The following is a 20,383-nucleotide window of genomic DNA, read 5'->3' on the forward strand; positions in this document are numbered from 1 at the left end:
CCATTCAGTCAGAGATCCACTATGTCTCTTCGATGTATCTGTGCCCAGGACCCTGTTGTTCCAGGGTTGTGTACATATCACTACTTTCCCTTATCCCCTTTAGGCCATGCATACTTCCCTGTGTCTTCAAATATCTTCATTATTCTTCTGCCACCCTCCATCTTCCTGTATATTGTCCTCCTCCTTCTTTTATATTGCCCTCCCCATCACCCAAGCTAACATGTGTCTACCCTCTCTCTAACCTATGAATTACTCTGCCCTTCCTCCCACTCCTGGTAACCTAAAAGAATGCCTCTTTAATCTGGAAACCCTTTCTTAAGCTTTTACAATAATGGCCTCATACAATATTTGTCTTTTGTGATTGATTAATTTCACTCAACATAATATTCTCCAGATTCATCCAAACTATGAGGTGTTTTCCAGATTCATTGTTACGCTTCAATTTTGCCTAGTTCAATACATCTCGGCTGCATATTTGATCAATTTCAGACAGAAGAAGTTGATAGAATTCTTCAGGTTCATCACCACTGGCTTCTGAGAAGTGACAGGTGGGTTTGAACCACTGACTTTTTGGTTAGTAGTCCAGTGCTGATCCTATGGTGCTACACCTTTGGAATGCACTAAAACTTTGAAACACCTTGTATACCTTAAACATCAACATGAGTGAGGAAAACACCTCTTTAATGTCATCCTTTTGCCCCAAGTTTGTGCCTTTTAACAACGTCTTGTCTTGACAGGATCCCTTTGTGCCTGCTTCAATGGTGCTGCATCTACCTTCTGTTGATCCTGGGCTCCTCAGGCCGCCCACATCTCTGTGATGGGGTGTACGGTTCTATAGACCTCAGCTGCTATGCTCTGGTTGCCTGGCAATAGATACTTGCACTGCCAGCAACTCCTGGTTATATGGCGAGCCGGCTAGGATTCTGGATTCTGATCTCATGTTTTAAAACACAGATGTGTGTTGTTTCAAAGCCCAGAATCAAAAAAGGCCAAATGATTGGTTTGTTTTGTTATGCTTTTAAGTGTCTTGTGCTCCTACCTGAAAATAGACTAAACACTGGCCTTACCTTTTTCTTTAAAAAAGTTCTGTTTCGTTTTTGGGTGGTTAGCATAGTAGGCACATAGTAAGGGTTTTAGAGCAAGACTCCACATACATCATCCTAAGTAGCCCCTGTAAAGTTCTAGTTTCATTATGGTAATAACCATTCCTATTTAATATTGTAAATACTAAATAAACTATCCCATGTAAGGGATTTAGCTCAATGTCAATAATCACTCAATAACTAGAAGCTATTTTACATGTGGCTACATTGTTGTTGTTGTTGTTGTTGAGTGCCGTCGAGTCGGTTCCGACCCAAAGCGACCCTGTACGCGTAGTGGTGGCTACATTATTGGTGTATTAATTTGCTAGGTATATTAAGGTACACCTTAATATACTTTTAATCACAACAGCTTATCTAGTCCTTCTGAAGTTCCAAATACAATTACTTTTAACCGTTACAATTAAATAATTACAAGACCTGACCAAGTGAAAATCTTCTGCTGTATTTTTACAATAACTATCAGTGTGGCTTCTGGAGTCTAACTTAATAATTGTATTATAAGTTTTCATGAGATTTGTTTTGTCCTCTTTTCTTCTCCCTAACAATTTATAGAAATCTTGACATTAAAAATTAGACAAATCATGATAAACATCCCACTACAGTGCTGTTTTTTAATCCCTTTCTCACTTTCTGACTTCCCTATTTGTCAAGGTACACACAAGCTGGGTAGATACTGCCATGTGTAAATATATGAGTTAGTACATTCACAAGGTGTGAGGTGTGATAACTGGTTAAATAATAGTCTTCTTCCACAGAGTTAACAACTTTCAAACTAGCTCAAAATAAAGTATTACAATGTATGTTTGCTTCTACCTATGTCAAAAGAGGTATTTATTGTTTTTGTTTTTTAAAAGTATGTGAATTTTCAAAATAGAATGACATGGGAAAATATTTTATGAATCTAAAACTTGATTATGAAATTCCTTTCATGAGGCCTCCACACCTTGAGCATATCTTTGGTTTTCTTGAGTTAATTCTCCCATTCAGCAAACATTCACAGAGCTGCTTCTGCACCCAGGCTCCGAATGAGGGACCAAGGGCAGACTCAGCCCAGCCCTCAAGGAACCCACAATTGAGTGATATTTTGACAGAACCCTAAGCAGACTATTACTGAATGAGGTCATGGGTGACGGGGCAGGGTCCACTGGGGCTCTCTTAGACTATTAGGAAGGGGTGCCTAACCCCAACTTTGTGAAGTGGGGATCAGTTTGGGTTTGGAAAGGTCATTAGGAAGTAGCCAAGTGAAAGGGACCAAAAGCATGCCAGAGAGAAGAACAGTATGTATTGCATCCCAGGCTCGATATAGAGAACTCAGGGAGTTCCACACAGCTGGAAAGAGAAAAAATATGAGAGTGGAAGCCAGAGAGGCTTACAGCCTCCTAGTCTTAAAGGACTGGGCCAATGGGGATATAGATGGTGGGTACAGTGATGTGGCCAGAATTGTAGTGTCACTGTGTCAACACTCTGTCAGGAAGTCTACAACCAACATCCAGGTTAGAAGTAGTGAGCTTAGGTCAGATGTGGCAGATGGGGTGGAAAGGACAAGACAGATCTTTAGGAATTTACCCAGCCTGGCATAGTAACTGGGTTTACAACAGAAGAGTTTTGGATGACTCCATAACCGGAAGCCCTGTTTACAGAGAGAGTGGCTAAGTGGAGGGTAAGGGAGGAGCAGGGTGGGGCCAGTCCCAGGCAGGTAAATGAGATCCTGGGACTAACATGGTGGCAGAGGTGGTGTCTGTGTTCAGTAGTGGGGGTAGTGTGCACTGTGAATACAGGAGTTGAAATATACGTTTAATCCACAAGAAAACCTGTGTTGGGAAGAAAGGCTGTGTGGAACTGGGAAGAGTCAGAGATCCACTAGTCAGTCAGAGAGGGAGCAGGTCAGTTGTGGATGTTTGTGGGAGCCAGAGAAGAGGAATCTCCGTGAGGCCTCAGAGCTGCTCCTTACCCATCACATCAGGTGAAGGTCACAGCTCACTGTTAGACCTAGCCTCTGGGAGAGAATTTACAGTGTGGTTCAACAGGAGTCCTGGTGTGGTGCTGTGGGTTAATGCTTCAGACTGCAAAGCCGTTTGAACTGCAAGGTCAGTGGTTCAAGCTCACCAGCTGATCCTCGGAAACCCTTTATAGGGTCGCTATGGGTTGCAACCGACTAGAAGGCACTTAACAACCAAAACCCGGGTAGAAATACAAGTCAGTGCAGTAGACCTTTCCTGGTCTGCTGCATGGGAGATTGTTTGTTTGGTGGAGGAAAACAGGCCTAGAAAAGAAGAGGTTGAAACCAACGGATGGCTAGAGTAGACAAGAAGAGAGGTGCAGCTGTGGACCTTAAGGGACTATCCCCCAAGCACAGGTGGCAGAGCAACAAGCAGCAGGGAGGTGTTTTCTGGAAGGGAGTTACTTGGACTGTGTGGTCTCTGGAAAGACCATACCTGGCCATTTGCTGAATGCTAGGCAAGAGGCTGGCCTTTGAAGGAAATCGGAGGGATTCGAATACAGCGTTGGACAGAAAACAGTGTGCAGGACTGTAGGTACAGAGACCACTAATTTGTGTAACAATCCACACGAAGAGTGACTTTTTCCCAGTATTAAGTGTCATTCTTTGCCTCCTACTCCGGAGCTCAGCAGAAGGCAAGCAAGTGCCAAGCAGAGGCGACCCGCGCCTTCTATTGGTCAGGGTTGGTGGTGGCCATCCGAGCATGAGAGACCACTCAGTAGTAAAGACTGGTGACAGACGAATCTCAAGTTCTTGAGGCAGCCCACCAACATGTCACATTCGAGTCCACAGTGGCTTCCAGAAAGAAGTGGAGCTGTGCAGAGAACTGCAAAGGGAAAGCGGGGGCTGGAGGTGAAGACAGGAGGCTAAGGAAGGCGGCGACGTGGGCGAGCTGGAATCGTCAATTACCGGAACAAAGGCGGGTGACTGGCGAACCTCTTACAGATCCTTCCCCCTTTTAGAATATGTTTGGCCCGGGCACGCCCTCACCTGCCGGTGCCAAGGCGACCCCGAGGCATATACTTAGGTAGCACCGGGAACGCTGCGGACGTCTGCAGCACCCGGCTCAGTGCCATCGACCTGCCGACCCAGTCTGAGAGGCACACTGGGAAGACCGTAGTCGATAGCAGGACTCGCGGCAGGCTCCACCTGCGCAGCAGTTTACAGCCAGAGGAGGCGGTGCCGAGTCGGGCTGTGGGCGGGGCGGGGCGGGCGGAGGCGCGCCGGCTTGGAGGGCGCAGCTGCCCCGCCTGCTCCGCAGAGCCCGGCGCGCTTGCCTGCGGCTCCATATCTGTACGGTGTCTGTTAATGGTCCAGCAGGTTAATTTAAAATTCTCCTTCTGAAGCGTTTTCCCTGGACGTCTTCCTTCCACTCAGTGGTTGAGAGTTTGCGGCGGAAAGGGAGGACTGGGAGGGGACCCCTGCGACCATCCGAAAGCGCGGAGAGACCCGAGAATCTCTTTCAACACCAAGGAGAGAGGAACCGCGGCGGAAACCCATTGATCTCCGCAGATCTATCTCGCTTTGTACAAATTCCTGTGGCTGACGTCCAACCAAGCGGGCAAATATGGGATGTTTGGGCAACAGCAAGACTGCAGAAGACCAGGGTGTCGATGAAAAAGAGCGGCGAGAGGCCAACAAAAAGATTGAGAAGCAGCTGCAAAAAGAGCGACTTGCTTATAAAGCAACCCACCGACTGCTGCTGTTGGGTAAGGCGGGAGTGTCGGCTGGCCCCCGGCACGGAGCGCATCCCGGGCATCTAGGGCACAACGTGGGTACCCAGATCAGTCTGCGACCTGGTGAAGCCGGGTGGGGAGAGACAGCTTGGACCCGGCCGCGGCAATCAGGGGCAAGTTCCTCAAACCAAGATTAGCTCTGACAGTGTATGCACGGTGTATCACCAGCCCCGAATCAGGGTAGGATAACTGCTGGGCTTGGGTTGGCAACAAGAGATGGTGATGGCGGTTTGGAGATATAGATGGCAGTGGTGTTTTATTTGTTTGTTTTCAGGAGCCGGTGAGTCTGGGAAAAGCACTATTGTCAAACAAATGAGGATCCTGCACGTCAACGGATTTAATCCAGAGTAAGGAATGCTACCTTGGTTTTGCTTCCAAATTCCATACAAACTTTGTGACTTCGTTTCCCAGGAAGGCTTTCTCCAGTCAAGTTCACAACTGAGTATACTGTTAAGGAAAAAAACAAAACAAAACAAAAACTAACTGTTGAATTTTGTATATTTAAACAGATCCTTTTCTGGTAATGTCTAGCCTTCCCCCCCCCCCCCCCCCCCCCCAAAAAAAAAGGCCAAACACTTTTTAAACAGAATGTGATTTATTAGATAGACTCAAGGTTTTGGTCCTCCTCTAAGCACACTTTTCCAATATCTCAACATATACTGTTTGCTATAACATCATTTGTTTGTGTATATTTCAATTTATTATGTTGTTACGTGCCATCAAGTCAGTTCCACTTATAGCCACCTGTATAGGATTCCCGAGGCTGTACATCTGTGCAGGAGCAGAAAGTCTCATCTTTCTCCCACGGAACAGCTGGTGGGCTCGAACCTCCCATTTTGTGGTTCATAGTCCAGATCAACATATGGATAAATAAATAAAATATACTTGCAAGTATTAACTGCATATGCAGTAGTCATAACAGTTTCACCATGTTTAGATGTAAACTCTTGTGATTTTTAAAACTATCGATTGTAATGTGTGCATTCTGCTCTTCAAAGCTGTCCTCAGAAAAATGTCCATGGAAATATGCTTTGAAAGTAAATGAGTACAAGTTAGAGAAGGCAATGTTTTCCTCTGACAGATAAAAAACTTTTTAGATATTGACATGGGGTTGGTATTAACCTCCAGTGAAGCCAATGTGGTCCATTCCTACTATTGGAAATGTAAGGTCCCATTAACGGGTTTTAGAGAGAGTCTATGCTAAGGGTTAATTAATAAAATTTCTCTTTTAATACAGGGAAAAGAAACAGAAAATTCTGGACATCCGGAAAAATGTTAAAGATGCTATTGTGGTAAGGACTTTTTAAAAGCATGTTTGTTTGCTCAAAAGTTTAAGTTGTGTGTCCTCTAACACTGTTCAGGCAAAAATTATGTATTTTAGATGATCATACATAGAGCCTAATATTATGTTATCTAAGAACATATTTTATCTTTATTCCATTTTAGACAATTGTTTCAGCAATGAGTACTATAATACCCCCTGTCCCACTGGCCAACCCTGAGAACCAATTTCGCTCAGACTATATTAAGAGCATAGCCCCTATCACTGACTTCGAATATTCTGAGGTAAGTAAATGCTAATTTAAATATTTTCAATGGTGAAAAATTGAACCTTTTCTAATGAAATTATTTACTGAGAACCAATGCTAATATGAATTCACAATTAACTTTCTTTGAAATCTAACTCTCTAAATGCTTCTATGCCAAATTTTTTTCACTTGTTAAAAACACTAAAAGAAATAGGAATCTAAGAATTGCTTTTTTAAAATGTATTGGTGAGGTTGAAAATCAGGAAGACAGCATTCCTTTAAGAAATAATGAGAGTGCTTTTTCCTATATATATATATATATATATTTTAATTAACTGTAATCGGTTTCACAGAAAACAAGAGAATAGAAACTACAGGGAGAACAATACCTTATGTAATTGCCTCCATGAGAATAATAAAAAACAGAATTCAGTTTACTCTTACCATATATATCCGTCAATCAAATGAGAAAAGTATGCATGCTACAATTGTAACATGCTTCCCTTCTTAATGTTTATTATATAATGCAAAAATCTAGTTTTAGTCACATCTGCATTATTAAGGACCACTTTCCTAACCACTTAGATGCCAGTATTGTTTATGCAAAAGGGATATATATATATTGTTTTATTTCTCTTGTGTAGTGGACATATATTTCTTTTAAAAATCTTGTTGTTTAGTAACTTGAAAAAAAGTGTTTCAGAGGAATATATATATATTTTTAATTACTTGGAAAATTATTTTTGTTAGTAGTTGTGCCAAAAGATCCTATTTGGATGTGTGTATGTGTGCACCCATCATATCCTTATTTCACAGTTATTATTGCTTACCACAGTGACTTTCAGACATTTTCCATTCTCAGATGCCTTTCTTGAGAGAATGGTTACATGCAAACAGATAGACCATTGTCCCTGCTCTGACAGAAGGACAGTAAACACCTGCTAAGCCTTCCCTCTCTGCAGTAACCCACCTTGTCCAGAAGGATCTGTATTGGGATAATGGTTAAAGAATTACTTTTTAAAAAATGCATTCATTTGCATCCTCTAAGGTGGTTTTACTTCTGATTTGCATTCTAATGCAGCTAGAATTTCTGGAAATTCTGATGTCTAGAATATCTGAAAACGAGGGGTTAGGATAGCAATTCAACTAGAAGAGGGCCCGAGGCATCAGCTGTCTAAGTGCTGGCCCAGCAGTGACTGTTTTTACTAAACTTTGTTTAACTGGAGTGACTTGGAAGGAGGTAAAGAGATAACTTACAGGCCAGTGAGGATATGCACAACAAACCCCACCGTACCCTGCCCATGAAATCCTTCAATATTTCAAGTCAAGGGTGAATATTTTCTTCAGGTCTTTCAGCTTGAGAATTGCTGAGCATTTTCTTCCCTTTTGGTTTTCTAACTCAAGTCTTTGCAAATTTCATTTTTAATACTTTGTCTTCTTGAGCTGCCCTTTGAAATTTTGTGTCCAGCTCTGTTACTTCCTCATTCCTTTCAGTTGCTTTAGCATCTCTAAATGGAAAGCAAGTTTCAGTCTCTTCAGACATCTATTTTTGTCTTTTCCTACTTTCTTGGCTTTTTAATGACCTTTTGTTTTCTTCCTGTATGATGTTCTTGATGTCATCCTACAATTCTACTGGTCTTCATTAATTAGAGTTTAATGCATCAAACCTGTTATTGAGACGGACACCAAATTCAGGTGGCATATGTTCAAAGCCATATTTTGTCATTGGTGGACTTGTTTTCATTTTCTTCAGTTTCAGCCTGAACTTGCATATGAGCAATTGATGGTCTATTCCATAGCTGGCCCCTGGTCTTTTTGTACTGATGATAGCTTTTCCACCGTCTTGTTCCACAGATGTAGTCAATTTGATTTTTATGTATTCCATATGGTGAGGTCCATGTGTATAATCACATTTCATGTTGTTTAAAAAAAATATTTGCAATGAATAAGTCATTGGTCTTGCAAAATTCTATCATGTGATCTCCAGCATTGTTTCTGTATCCAAGGCCATATTTTCCAACAACTGATCCTTCCTCTTTATTTCCAACCTTTGCATTCCAATCACCAGTAATTATCAATACATCTTGATTACATGTTTGATCAGTTTCACACTGAAGAAGTTGTTAGAATTCAGCATTTCTCAAGCTGAAAGAACTGAATAAAACATTCAAGTCTCGACTTACAATATTGAAAGACTCCATGGGCAAACTACTGACTAATGAAGGAAAGAAGATGGAGGGTATACACAAAGTCGCTGTACTTAAAAGATGTGGTCAATGTTTAACCATTTGAAGAGCTAGCATATGATCAAGAACCAATGGTGTTGAAGGAAGAAGTCCAACCTGCACTGAAGACATTTGTGAGAAATAAGGCTGTAAGAATTGATGGAATACAAATTGAAATCTTCCATCTAAGTAATGCAGCACTGGAGGTGCTCACCTATCTGCACCAAGAAATTGGAAAGACAGTTTGCGTGGCTAACCAACTAGAAAAGATTCATATTTGTGCCTGTTCCAAAGAGATGTGACCCAGTAGAATGCAGATATCATCACACAATATCATTAATATCACATGCAAGTAAAATTTTGCTGAAGATAATACAAAATGGCAACAACAGTACATTGACAGGGAAGTGCCAGAAACTCAAGCTGGATTCAGAAGAGGACGTGGGGCTAGGAATGAATGTCATTGCTAGCATCAGACGGATCTTGACTGAAAGCAGAGAATACAGAAAGATGATACTTGTATTTGTTTGACTATGCAAAAGCTTTTGACTGTGTCGGTCATGACAAGGTATGAAAAACATTGTGAGGAATGAGTATACCAGAACACTTAATTGTGCTCATGAGGATCCTGTACATAGACCAAGAGGCAGTTGTTCAAACAGATCTAGGGGACACTGAATGGTTTAAAATCAGGAAAGGTATGTGCCAGGACTATATTCTTTCACTATGCTTATTCAATCTGTATGCTGAGCAAATAATCTGAGAAACTGGGGTGTATAAAAAGAGCATGGCCCCAGGATTGGAGAAACATTCATTAACAACCGGTAGTATGCAGAAGATATAACCTTGCTTGCCGAAAGTGAAGAGGACTTAAATACTTAACTGATAAAAAATCAAAGACCACAACCTTCAGTATGGGTTGCACTTCAATGTAAAGAGAACAAAAATCCTCACAAATGTATCAATAAATAACATCTTGATAAATGGAGAAAAGATTGAAGTTGTCAAAGACATCATTTTGCTTGGATCATTCATCAACATTCACGGAAGCAGCAGTCAATAAATCAAATGATGTATTGCATTAGGCAATTGTGCTGCACAAGAAAGATCTCCATGTAGTGTTCAAGAGCAAAGATACCAGTTTGAGGACTAAGGTGTGCCTGACACAAACCATGGTATTTTTAGTAGCCTCATATGCATGTGAAAGTTGAACAGTGAATACAAAAGACCATAGAAAAACTGATGGATTTGAGTTATAGTATTATCGAAGAATATTAAAAGTACCATGATTACCAGAAGAACAAACATCTGTGTTAGAAGATGTATAGCCAGAATGCTCCTTAGAAACCAGGATGTGGAGACTTCGTCTCTCATACTTCGGACATGTTATCAGGAGGGAGCAGTCCCTGGAAAAGGATATCATACTTAGTAAAGTGGAGGGTCATCGAAAAAGTTGAAGATTCCCATTGAGATGGATTGGTACAGTGGCAGCCGCAATGGACTTAAATATAACAATTGTTTGGATGGCACACAACCAGGCAGTGCTTTATTCTGTTGTGCATGAGTCCAAACCAATTTGATGAAACCTAACAACAACAATATATCCCTCAATTTCCACAACTAGAGCTGTATGGTGGTTTTCAGTCATATGTAATAATTTACATATTGGAGAAGTCACCAAAAACTACAAAGTACTTAATGAAACCACAAATGGTATCCCTATTCAACTTCACATTTAGACATTGTGAATCTGAGTTCTTGAATGTGTATTATGTTTGTCAAAAAATCATCATAAAACCTCTTACATATGCTTCTAATTTAGCAGACCTACAGTGAGAAATCAGAATTAATATGTACTAATTAGTCCCATGGGAGCATTGTGGTTCAGTAAGATCAGTCCTGAACTGCAAACCAAAAGGTCAGCGGTTCAAACCCGCTAGCCATTCTGAAGAAGAAAGGTGAGGCTTTCTGCTCCTGCCTCAGAAACCTTATAAAAAGGTTGCTATGAGTCAGAACCTTCTCAAAGGCACTTAACAACAAATACCATCTCCTGTTCATGATAAATTCACAGGTGATAAGTGATCTCATATTTCATCCCAAATTCTGAAACAGTAGCTTAAGTCCCATGAGTATTACCTAAGGAAATTTGTGAAAGTTGTTTTTGAGTTTAATCAAAATCATTTCCCTTGGAAACACATATTTTTGTAGATATGTTAATGTTAGTTTAAAAATTATTATCAAATATTACTATTAATTATGAGTAACTAAAAAAAAAAAAATTGGAATCAGCACATAAAAATGTTGCTCTTTCAGAGGTAATGCTTTTTAAAATTATTATTGGTATTTTTTTAAGCCAAACAATCTGTTGTCATATGACCTATGCTTACATCAAATGAGAATGTATTTCATAGTGAGCCTTTAGAACAGAGTAGAAGTGTTGCTAGGGTTTTCAAGGCTGTAAATCTTTATGGAAGCAGACCAGCTCATCGTTCTCCCCTGTCATGGCTGGTAGCTTCGAACCACCCAACCTTTCCATTAGCAGGCCAGTGCTTCACCTCACACAAAGTATATAAATGCCGTTGAGTAGTTTCCCACTTATAGTGATCCTGTATACAGTTTCCAAGGAGTGGCTAGTAGGTTTGAATTGCCAACCTTGAGGTTAGTTTATGGTTAGTAAGCCAGTACTAATCCTATAGCACCACACCAGGACTCAATAGAGAGTTCTATGAATAAGAACATTAATATGTAAATGTAATCATCCTCTTGAAATGCTATTTATTATTTTAATATGCACACAATTTTCAGCACATTTATCCTATGATGCACTGAAATATTCTGTTACTTAATAGATAAGATTGTTGTAGTTGAGTGCCATTGATTTGGCTCTGACTGAGTGATTCTGTATAGGATTTCCGGGCCATGATTGGTGAGTTTGAACTGCCAATCTTGAAGATCAGCCCAACCTTGTGGTCCAATGCTTTACTCCACATGGCCACACCAGGACTCCAATAGATAAGATTAGATACTAATATTATAATCTCAGTAATGTTATCATATCATCATAATAAATTGTTTTTGTTGTTGTTAGTTACTGTCTCATAATTCCAACTCATGAGGCCCCATGTGTGCAGAGTGGAACTGCTTCATAGGATTTTTAGGAAGTGACCTTTAGGAAGCAGATATCAGGATTATTTTCCAAGGTGGGTAGGTTTGAAGAGCTATCCTTTCCATTGGTCTATGGCTTAACCATTTAAACCACCCAGGAATTTTTGTCATATACCTAGCTAGATAGATATGTTGTTGTTTATCATCAAGTCGGTTCTAACTCATAGAAACACTGTATAGGGTTTCTGAGGCTGTAAATCTTTTTAGGAGCAGAAAGCCTCATCTTTCTCCCGAGGAGCAGCTGGTTGATTCAACTCCGGATCTTTTGATTAGCAGCCCAATGTACAACTCACTGTGTATGGATCTAGATACAGAGCTATACCTTGGGAAAATGCATATTCAAGAAACTGTTTACAAGGTTGACAATTCAAAATTACCAACCACTCACTCTTCGAGAGAAAGATGAGTCTGTTTTCTTTCATAAAGATTTACTGTCTTGGACACTCTATATAGGGTTGCTATGAGTTGGAAATGACTTGATGACATTGTTTTGTTTTGTATTTTTGAGGGGGATGATATAATAACTGTAGTATGCTATTATTAGATTTATATTTTGATTATATTCACAAAAAATGCCATTAAGACAAATTTTACTTTATATTACTGGTGACATTAATATGATTGGAAAAAGTTTTTGTTAATATAAAAATTGAGCTAAATCAAGTATTTTAATGGTAAAGATATTATAATATTAATTTACTAAATACAGTACTCTCTTAAAGGACTCTTAGAAAATGTGTCACAATCCAGTTCTTTGAGGGTCTTAAGTTTATTTTCCTGTAGATTAAAAAAGAGCAAAAAAACTTTTGAATAGAATGCATACTAACATTAAAATTAAATTTCAGAGTTCTTCAAGTTAAGAAGAAAAATTAGAAGTATATTTAGAATTCTAAATCAGATAGTTCAATATAAAAAAATGCCTCAATGTATCTTAATGAATTTATTTAAGAATGTCACATGTAAATACATGGTGCTGTCATGGTGGAAGGGTGGTGTATGAGAGGCCACTGCCCAAGGACCTGGCATTTGAGCCATCAGGGCCTTGTGCTAATAGTGCCCCCCATTTGCTGGGTGATCTGGCAGAGATGATTTCATTGCTGTATCATTTCATCTGTTGTTGTTGTTAAATGCTGTCAAGTCTGTTCTGACCCATAGCAACTCTGTATTAGGTTTCCAAGGAGCAGCTGGTGAGCTTGAACCACTGACCTTGCGGTTCAAACCAACTTTGCAATCCAGCGCATTAACCCATAGTGCCACACCAAGAAGGACAAAGCGTGCCTGCTTCATGAGGTGGTTATGAGAATGAAACAAATTCATATCTAAAGCAGAGACTGGTCCGGGCACGAGGGTAGGGATGTGGTTGTTGAAGTCGTAATCACTACTCTGTGAAAGAACACAGAATGGGTAGAATAGACCTCCTCTCCCTATTTTGCCTGCCTGATGCAAGCAAACCAACCACAGATGACCCTTACCTACAACACCCACACCTACCTAATTCCATGCTACTCCCTGCCTCAAACCAAACCCAACCCACTGCCGCTGAGTCAATCCCGACTCACAGTGACCCATATCGACCCTGTATAGACTGAAATTGTCCGTTATGGTTTCTGTTATGGTCTATTATCAGAAACAGAGAGCCTCGTCTCTCTCTTATGGTGTGGACCCCAGATCTTGTGGTAGTAGGCCAACTCTTAATCTCCTGCACAATCAGGAGTCCTCAAACCAGCACGGTAATAATCCTTTGTATTCCATACCTTGATGTGGCACTATAGAATAAGCACTGGACTGGCGACTGCAAGGTCAGCAGTTCAAACCCACCAAATGCTCTCAGAAAGCCATACGTAGTCACTATAAGTCAGAACTGACTCGATGGCACATAACAACAACAGTCCATGCCTAAGAGCAGAAGCCTGTAATGCCGCTAACATTACTGGTGGGAGTACCTAAGTTATCCCAAAGGGAAGCTAGGTTATGGACTAGCCCCCAGCTGGGAATCTTTTGGTCTTTTTACCTCTTAGAGCACAAGTCCCAGCTGAGAGCTCTGTCAGACATCCAGGCTGGCTGACTTGGACCTGGTCTCTGTCAGTAGCAGTCCCCAGATTGTACCTGCTTCCTCCTTGTCTTCTTGATTTCAGTCAGATTTTTTTTCTTTCCAATGATCGTAATCATCCTTATTTCCCCCATCTTTACTGATCATTGTGTCACCCTTCTGATGTTCCAAAGCAGCCTAGAATTAACCTGAATTTGCCAGATCTTTTGTTGATTTTTTTTTTTTTTACTTATTTTCTGGGACTAGAGTTTCTGCTCCAATTTTGCCACAAATTCCAGCAAATATCTAGGTGATTCTCTCAACCCAGCATTCCCTTACTTCCTGCCATCTAGCAATAGAAAGGTGAGCAATACCATAAAACCTGCCCCCAAGGGGAGTTGGTACTGGAATGCTTCACATTCCATGTAATAGGGGTAATAGGTGTCTTCTCAGGAAGGTATCAGCAGTTTGAATTTTTGGAAATAACATATTTCAAATGCCCTAGGATATAATCTCTGGTTTTAAAAATCCTTAGAAAAGAGTCTTTTAAAACTGAATAATTTTTTTTTTTCTAATTTGCACATCTGATTTGTCATTGGTGTTTCTTTCTTTTTTGACGTTTGCTGAAAGTGGAGCATGCTTACATTTTAAACCCCAAACTGTCACACTGGTTTCATAGGGAATTGTAAAAGTGACAATTTAAATATTAGAGCTTAGGTGTGTGTTGGAAAAGGACTGCCTGTGAGGTCTTGGATACCAGGTAGTCTGACAGCTGCAGAGAAACTGTAGCTCCAGGTGACACCGTGATGCTAGGGAAAAAGACAGGCAAGTTTGGTTAATTTACTAGGCAGCTTTGTGGACTGCTCAGGCACTGGGCAGAGATGTAAAATGGCTTTCCTGGGTATTTCTTCCAGATGAAGGACTCATAACATTAGGCTGTAAATAACAGTCAGGATGATACTGATGATCCCTAAGGCTTTGATTACGAAAAACTGAGGATGAGCATGCTGCTGTAGACAAAGCAGAGAATCAGGCTGATTTGTAAGAGGGCCTGTCAGCCATTTTTGCTTCCTTGACATTCAGTCCACAGATTTACTGAGTACCTGTAGGTACTGAGGTGAATGAAGAACAGAACTTTCCCTCAAAGAGCTTGTTATTTAAAGAGGAAAACAGACTTACAAACAAATCAAGGGGATACCACTGTGTAGATTACATTAGAGGTGTTTACAGGAGTTTCATGGAGCACAGAGAAGGGGCACCACTCAACCAGCTTCATCGTGAACTAAGTCTTACTTGGACTAAGAGAAAAAGTTGATATAGGGACATGCACAAGCCCTGGGTTGGGGTAGGGGTGTGTGGGGGAAGCTAAGAGCACTTAGGAATGGAACACAGATACAGCTGGTGTGGAGAACAGGCCAGATTCAGAAAGGCCTTGTGTCCTTAGTCTAGGAGTGGGGACCTCTTCCTCAAGGTGATGGAGAAGCAATCAGGTTTCTTAGCCAGGCAGTGACACATGCAGTCTGTCTTAGAAAGATGATGCCTGAGTTCTTAAGGAAGTTATTCTTTTTTGAGCTGACACTGAAATGGTGCTCTGAGAGTTTGCATGCCTTTGGACAAAGAAGATTGCCCCTACTAATAACCTGCTTCCGGGCCTCTGTCATACTGTTATGAAGAAATGAAACTCCTTTGAGAATTATTGCTATTATGTATTATTTTGCACATTTGATATTCTAATAAGAATTTTTATCATTATAACAAAATATTTTTATTTAGATACAATAACCATACTTGAGTCAATACAGATACTTTATTTTAAATTTTACTTTGTTTCTTCGAAATACTATAATGATGTTCCTAATAAATGTGTAGGTTGCCAGTTCAAACACACCAGCTGCTCCTTGGTAACCTTGCACAGGGTCATTATGAGTTGAAACTGACTCAATGGTATTTAACAACAACAGCAACAAATGTTAACTTATTAACTTACCAAAAGGATACAAAAATAAAAAAAGAACCCCCGATATATCCTTCACTCAGATTAATCCATAACTAACATTTGCTACATTTGCTTTCTCATTCTATCTGTACTAGCACATTTTAAAAATGAACTATTTGGGAGTTGGATGCAGACATGATGTCCTTTGCTTCTAAATACTTCAGTGTGTATTTCTAAGAATAAGGATATCCACCTATAATACAGTTATCTAAATTATTAACATTAATACAATACTGTTGACTCCTGGTGTGGTGCTGTAGGGTAAGCACTGGACTGTGAACCACAAGGTTGGCAGTTCAAGCCCACCAGCTGCTCCTCAGAAACCCTGTACAGGTAGTGATTAGTTAGAATCTACTCAATGACACTTAACAACAACATTCAACTAATGCAATACTCGAAGGCACCTGATAACAATTGTGTAATCTATAAACCATTTTCAGGTTTTGCCAACTGCCCCAATAATAATAAAGTGAAATAACAGGAATAAAAATGATGATGATGTTTCTGATCAGTAACTCAATCCAGGATCAAGCATCACATTTAATTTCTATTTCTCCTTTACTTCAAGGAGCTCTATTAGTGTAGTGGTTACGAATCAGGCTGCTGACCTCAGGTTCAACAGTTCGAAACTACCACCTGTTCTGTGGAAACAAGATGAGACTTTCTGCTCCCATAAAGATTTACAGCCTCAGAATCCCTGTATAGGGTTGCTATAAGTCATAACCAACTGCACAGCACACTACCATCACCTTTACCTTAGAACAACTCTTCAACTTTTCTTTCTTCTTCATGAGTAGATTCAGTGCATAAACTTTGACAGGAATAGCATGAAGTGATATTCTGTCATTTTAGTATATATATTGTATTAATGCTAATCATTTAATTAAGGCAAGGTCTGCCACGTTTCTCCCCTGTACAGATATCTGTTTTCCTTTGGAAATTCATAAGTAAATTTTAAGTAAATACTTTGTGACTATAAATATCCTGTTCTTATCAGAACCACTTCATTGTTAGCACACCTCGTGTGGCACTGGGTGCTAACTACAGCGTCAGAGGTTCAAGCCTACCAGCTGCTCCTTGGAAACCCTACACAGGGTCGCTATGAATCAGAACGACTCCAAAGTACTTAACAGTAGTAACAACAATACATTTTAAACATAATACTTAAGAGAGAAAGCTGTTTCCCAAGTTCATCTGGCTGTTTTTAATCAAATTACATGTAATCAAAGGTATATCCTTCCGTATTCAGTAATAAAAAGCCTGTGGAAGATTCGCCAGGACAACTTTCTCTTATTTTCACTGGCACATCAAGAAATCTGAGCTTGAGCTACAGAACTTTTCTCTAAGGAGCTTTACCGTATTGGGGGGGTGGGGGTGTGGGGGGGGGGGGAGGAGTTAAGGATCACAAAGTAGCTAAGGAAACAGACTTTATTAATTCTTAGAATGTGTTGTCATCAAAGTTTCAACAACAACAGAAAAACTTTGTCTTCAAAGTTCATCTTGAATTTGAGTGTTTACGATATCTGTTGCATGGCTTACCAAACAAGAGACATTCATTTCTAAGGACACATGGTCTTTAATGAATAATGCGGCATTTTAAAAACCTTAGTATGAGAGCAATTTGGCTTTATTATTTTTAGTTTTATGTAACTCTGAGAGAAAACATTTTGCACTTTTCAGTTCTCTCTCAGGAAGCTATAGAAGGAGCAATGTGAGTAGGCTATTTTTATGCCAAATTAAGACTTAAATGAGTCAATACATGTGGTTTGTGAGGAAAGTCACTAAGATTTCAAGAGAGAATAATGAAGTTATTCCTCAGAATGTTCCTTTTGGGGAGGGGGTTTACATGAGAATGTCATCCATGAATGTGTTTTATACTTAACCCCTTAAAATAATTCTGTATTGCTTTTATCCTGTCATTTATTATGGCATGTAGATTGAGTGAAATCAATTTTATGCATAAATTCTCACTGCACAGAGTGATATCATTTTTCCAATGTGTTTGAATACGAAATATCTTTGTATGCCACAAATTCACCCATACAAAGCAATGGAATGAAGAGTCTCCCTTCTCCTGAGCTCCAGCCCACCAGTTCTCATCTTTGGGGGCAGCCAATGTAACATTACAGTCAATAGAGTCCTTAAAGAGCAATCTTTTAAATATATTTTTATTTCTTAGTGAATAGGAGTCACTTATAAACCTTAATTGCAGATAATCTTATTAGCATTTTCTAGCCTAAACAGTATCTAGCCTGAATTTCCAAGTAAGCATTTTTCAAACAAAATCCAACATTAAAATAAATTATATAGAAACTGAGTGCTGAGAAAAAATACCAGCGTACTGGATGATGGATATAGGTAATGCTTGTAGCAGGCATCCTTTAAGTCTGGCAGTTTCCCAGTGTGGAGGCTCAGCCCTTGTCACTGAGAGGAGGATCACAGATGTACTGCTGACCTGAGTAAACATCCAGGCAGTACACTTGGAAAGCATTTAGATCCTCAGGTTCAGTCTGGCAGACTGGGATGATTCCTCTCCCCTTCTTGAACCATGCTACATGTCATCTCTCTTTTATTCTGTACCCATTGCATATTCTTCCTTCATGGCTTTAAGCCATTCTGTTCTTCCCCCTCCTATTTTGACTTCACAGACCTATTTTGTATTTGTGTCTAAGGAAAGACCCTGTGTGCTTTCCCTCCTAGGTGACATGCTTACCTTTATACCACACCTTTGTTCCTCCTTTCTGTCAGCCTGGTGTGGTATGGTAGGATAAGCACTGGACTGCAACATCGGTGGTTCGAACTCACCGGCAGCTCATTGGAAACCCTGAACAGGGTTGCTATGAGTCAGAATCCATTCTAGGGCACTTAACAACAACAACATGCTCTACTCCTTCAAAACCCTGCCTCTTGCTGCTTCTTCCTCCACCTGGAAACAAAACTCCAACAATACACTCTGCATACTGCGCTGAAATGTTGTCTTTATTTAAATACTCATTTGCAAAAGGTCCTCTCCAGCACTTTGTAAGTACTCAATTCATGTCTATTGATTAAAATGGTTAAGGAAATATGTTATCTATTCCCTGTTAAGCTCTTCCAATCAACAAGGCTAAACTTACTTATAAAGCAGATTTATGTGTCATAATTTGAAATGTTCAGTTTTTTATGCTTGTACTTTTATTCTGAAAGCTCACTTTATGGCTAATCTTGTTGAACTTGGCCACTATCTATGAATTTATTGCAAGTAGGAATCAGCTCTTCATTGGTTGGTACAGCATTTGGCATGTAGTTATGCTTAATAAGTGTGTGTTGAAATCAAGTATTTACCACATGCCCACCACTTATTAGAGAATAAGTTGTGATCTTTGATAAGAAATTTATGATGTAACAAAAGAGACCAAATACACGTGTGCTGTAGAATTAAAGAACAATAGGCATCATGTTGGAGAAGAATATTGAAAGTGACATTAGCTGCCAAAAGGACCAACAGATCTATGTTGAAAGAAGTGCAGCCAGAGTGCTCCTTGGAGGCCAGGATAGCCAAACTTCATCTCTTGTACTTCAGACAGGGACCAGTTTCTGGAGAAGGATATCATGTTTGGTAGGGTGGAGGGTCAGAGAAAAAGAGTAAGGCACCCAGAGAGATGGATGGGCAAAGTGGCAGTATCAATGGGTTCAAGCTTGGCAACGATAGTGAGGTTGGCCCAGGATTGGTCAGTGTTTCATTCTGCTGTGCATAAGGTCACTATGAGTCATTACCAACTCAATGGCACCTAACAACAACACAGATATCATGTAAGGGGACATGGTGGCACAGTGGGCTAAGCATTGGACTGCTAACTGAAAGATTAGTGATTGGAACCCACCAGCTACTTTTCAGGGAAAAAATGAGGATGTCTGCTCCTATAAAGATTGACAGCCTTGATACCCCTGTGGGTCCATGCTGCTCTGTCCTGTGAAGTCACTATGAGTTGGCACCTACTCTAAGCAGTGGGTTTGGTTTTAGGTTTTTTTGTGTGTGTGGTGTAGACTCAACATTTTGTAGCTCTTTGGAGAGAAGGTAGCAATGCATATGGCGAGACTTTCTGAGTGAGTAAAGTTTTCATAAGCTAGGCAGCAAGAACTAAGGACCATGTGGGAAGAAACCAGGTTCAGTAGAGCAGAAAGTGCATACTGGGAAGTAGAGTGAGAGTTAGAGAATCCAACTGAAATGTTTTTTATTCACTGAAGTTTGAGAAGGGAGGGTAACACACTGTAGGACTGGAATTTGGCTGCAGATGGGCTCAGAAGAAAAGCACAGAAAAGAGAAGGAAACACTGCTCTCAAACTTAGCATCCTTATCACAGACTCAGGACCATTCTCAAGCACAACAGCCTCGTGTCACAGCAGGTCTGGGGAAGCACTAAGCCTTGGCTAGAATTCATGTTGTTGTCAGGTGCCATCGAGTTGGAACCGACTCATAGCGACCCCATGCACAGCATAACAAAACTATGTCCGATCCTGGGCCAACCTCACTACCGCCGCCACACTTGACGCCATCAATGATGTCACCTGGCTGATCCATCTTGTTGGGGGTCTTCCTCTTTTTCTCTGACCCTCCATCT

At 40.3% G+C, this 20,383-nt stretch overlaps 1 protein-coding gene across 2 annotated transcripts in view; it reads left to right on the forward strand.

Annotated features, from left to right (window-relative positions):
* GNAL (guanine nucleotide binding protein (G protein), alpha activating activity polypeptide, olfactory type) overlaps positions 1–20,383 on the forward strand; it is a 248,630-nt gene that overhangs the window by 87,233 nt on the left and 141,014 nt on the right. The window contains exons 1-4 of one of the 2 annotated variants that reach the window (XM_006868692.1): positions 4,574–4,811; positions 5,113–5,185; positions 6,076–6,130; positions 6,285–6,404. In XM_006868692.1, coding sequence (XP_006868754.1) covers positions 4,670–4,811; positions 5,113–5,185; positions 6,076–6,130; positions 6,285–6,404 — 390 coding nt within the window. In that variant the 5' untranslated portion in view covers positions 4,574–4,669. Of the gene's footprint in view, positions 1–4,573; positions 4,812–5,112; positions 5,186–6,075; positions 6,131–6,284; positions 6,405–20,383 lie in introns of those variants that run through there. The other variant, XM_006868693.1, reaches the window with a different exon arrangement.

This window comes from Chrysochloris asiatica, unplaced genomic scaffold, assembly GCF_000296735.1.
Source record: "Chrysochloris asiatica unplaced genomic scaffold, ChrAsi1.0 scaffold00122, whole genome shotgun sequence".
Classification (NCBI taxonomy): domain Eukaryota; kingdom Metazoa; phylum Chordata; class Mammalia; order Afrosoricida; family Chrysochloridae; genus Chrysochloris; species Chrysochloris asiatica.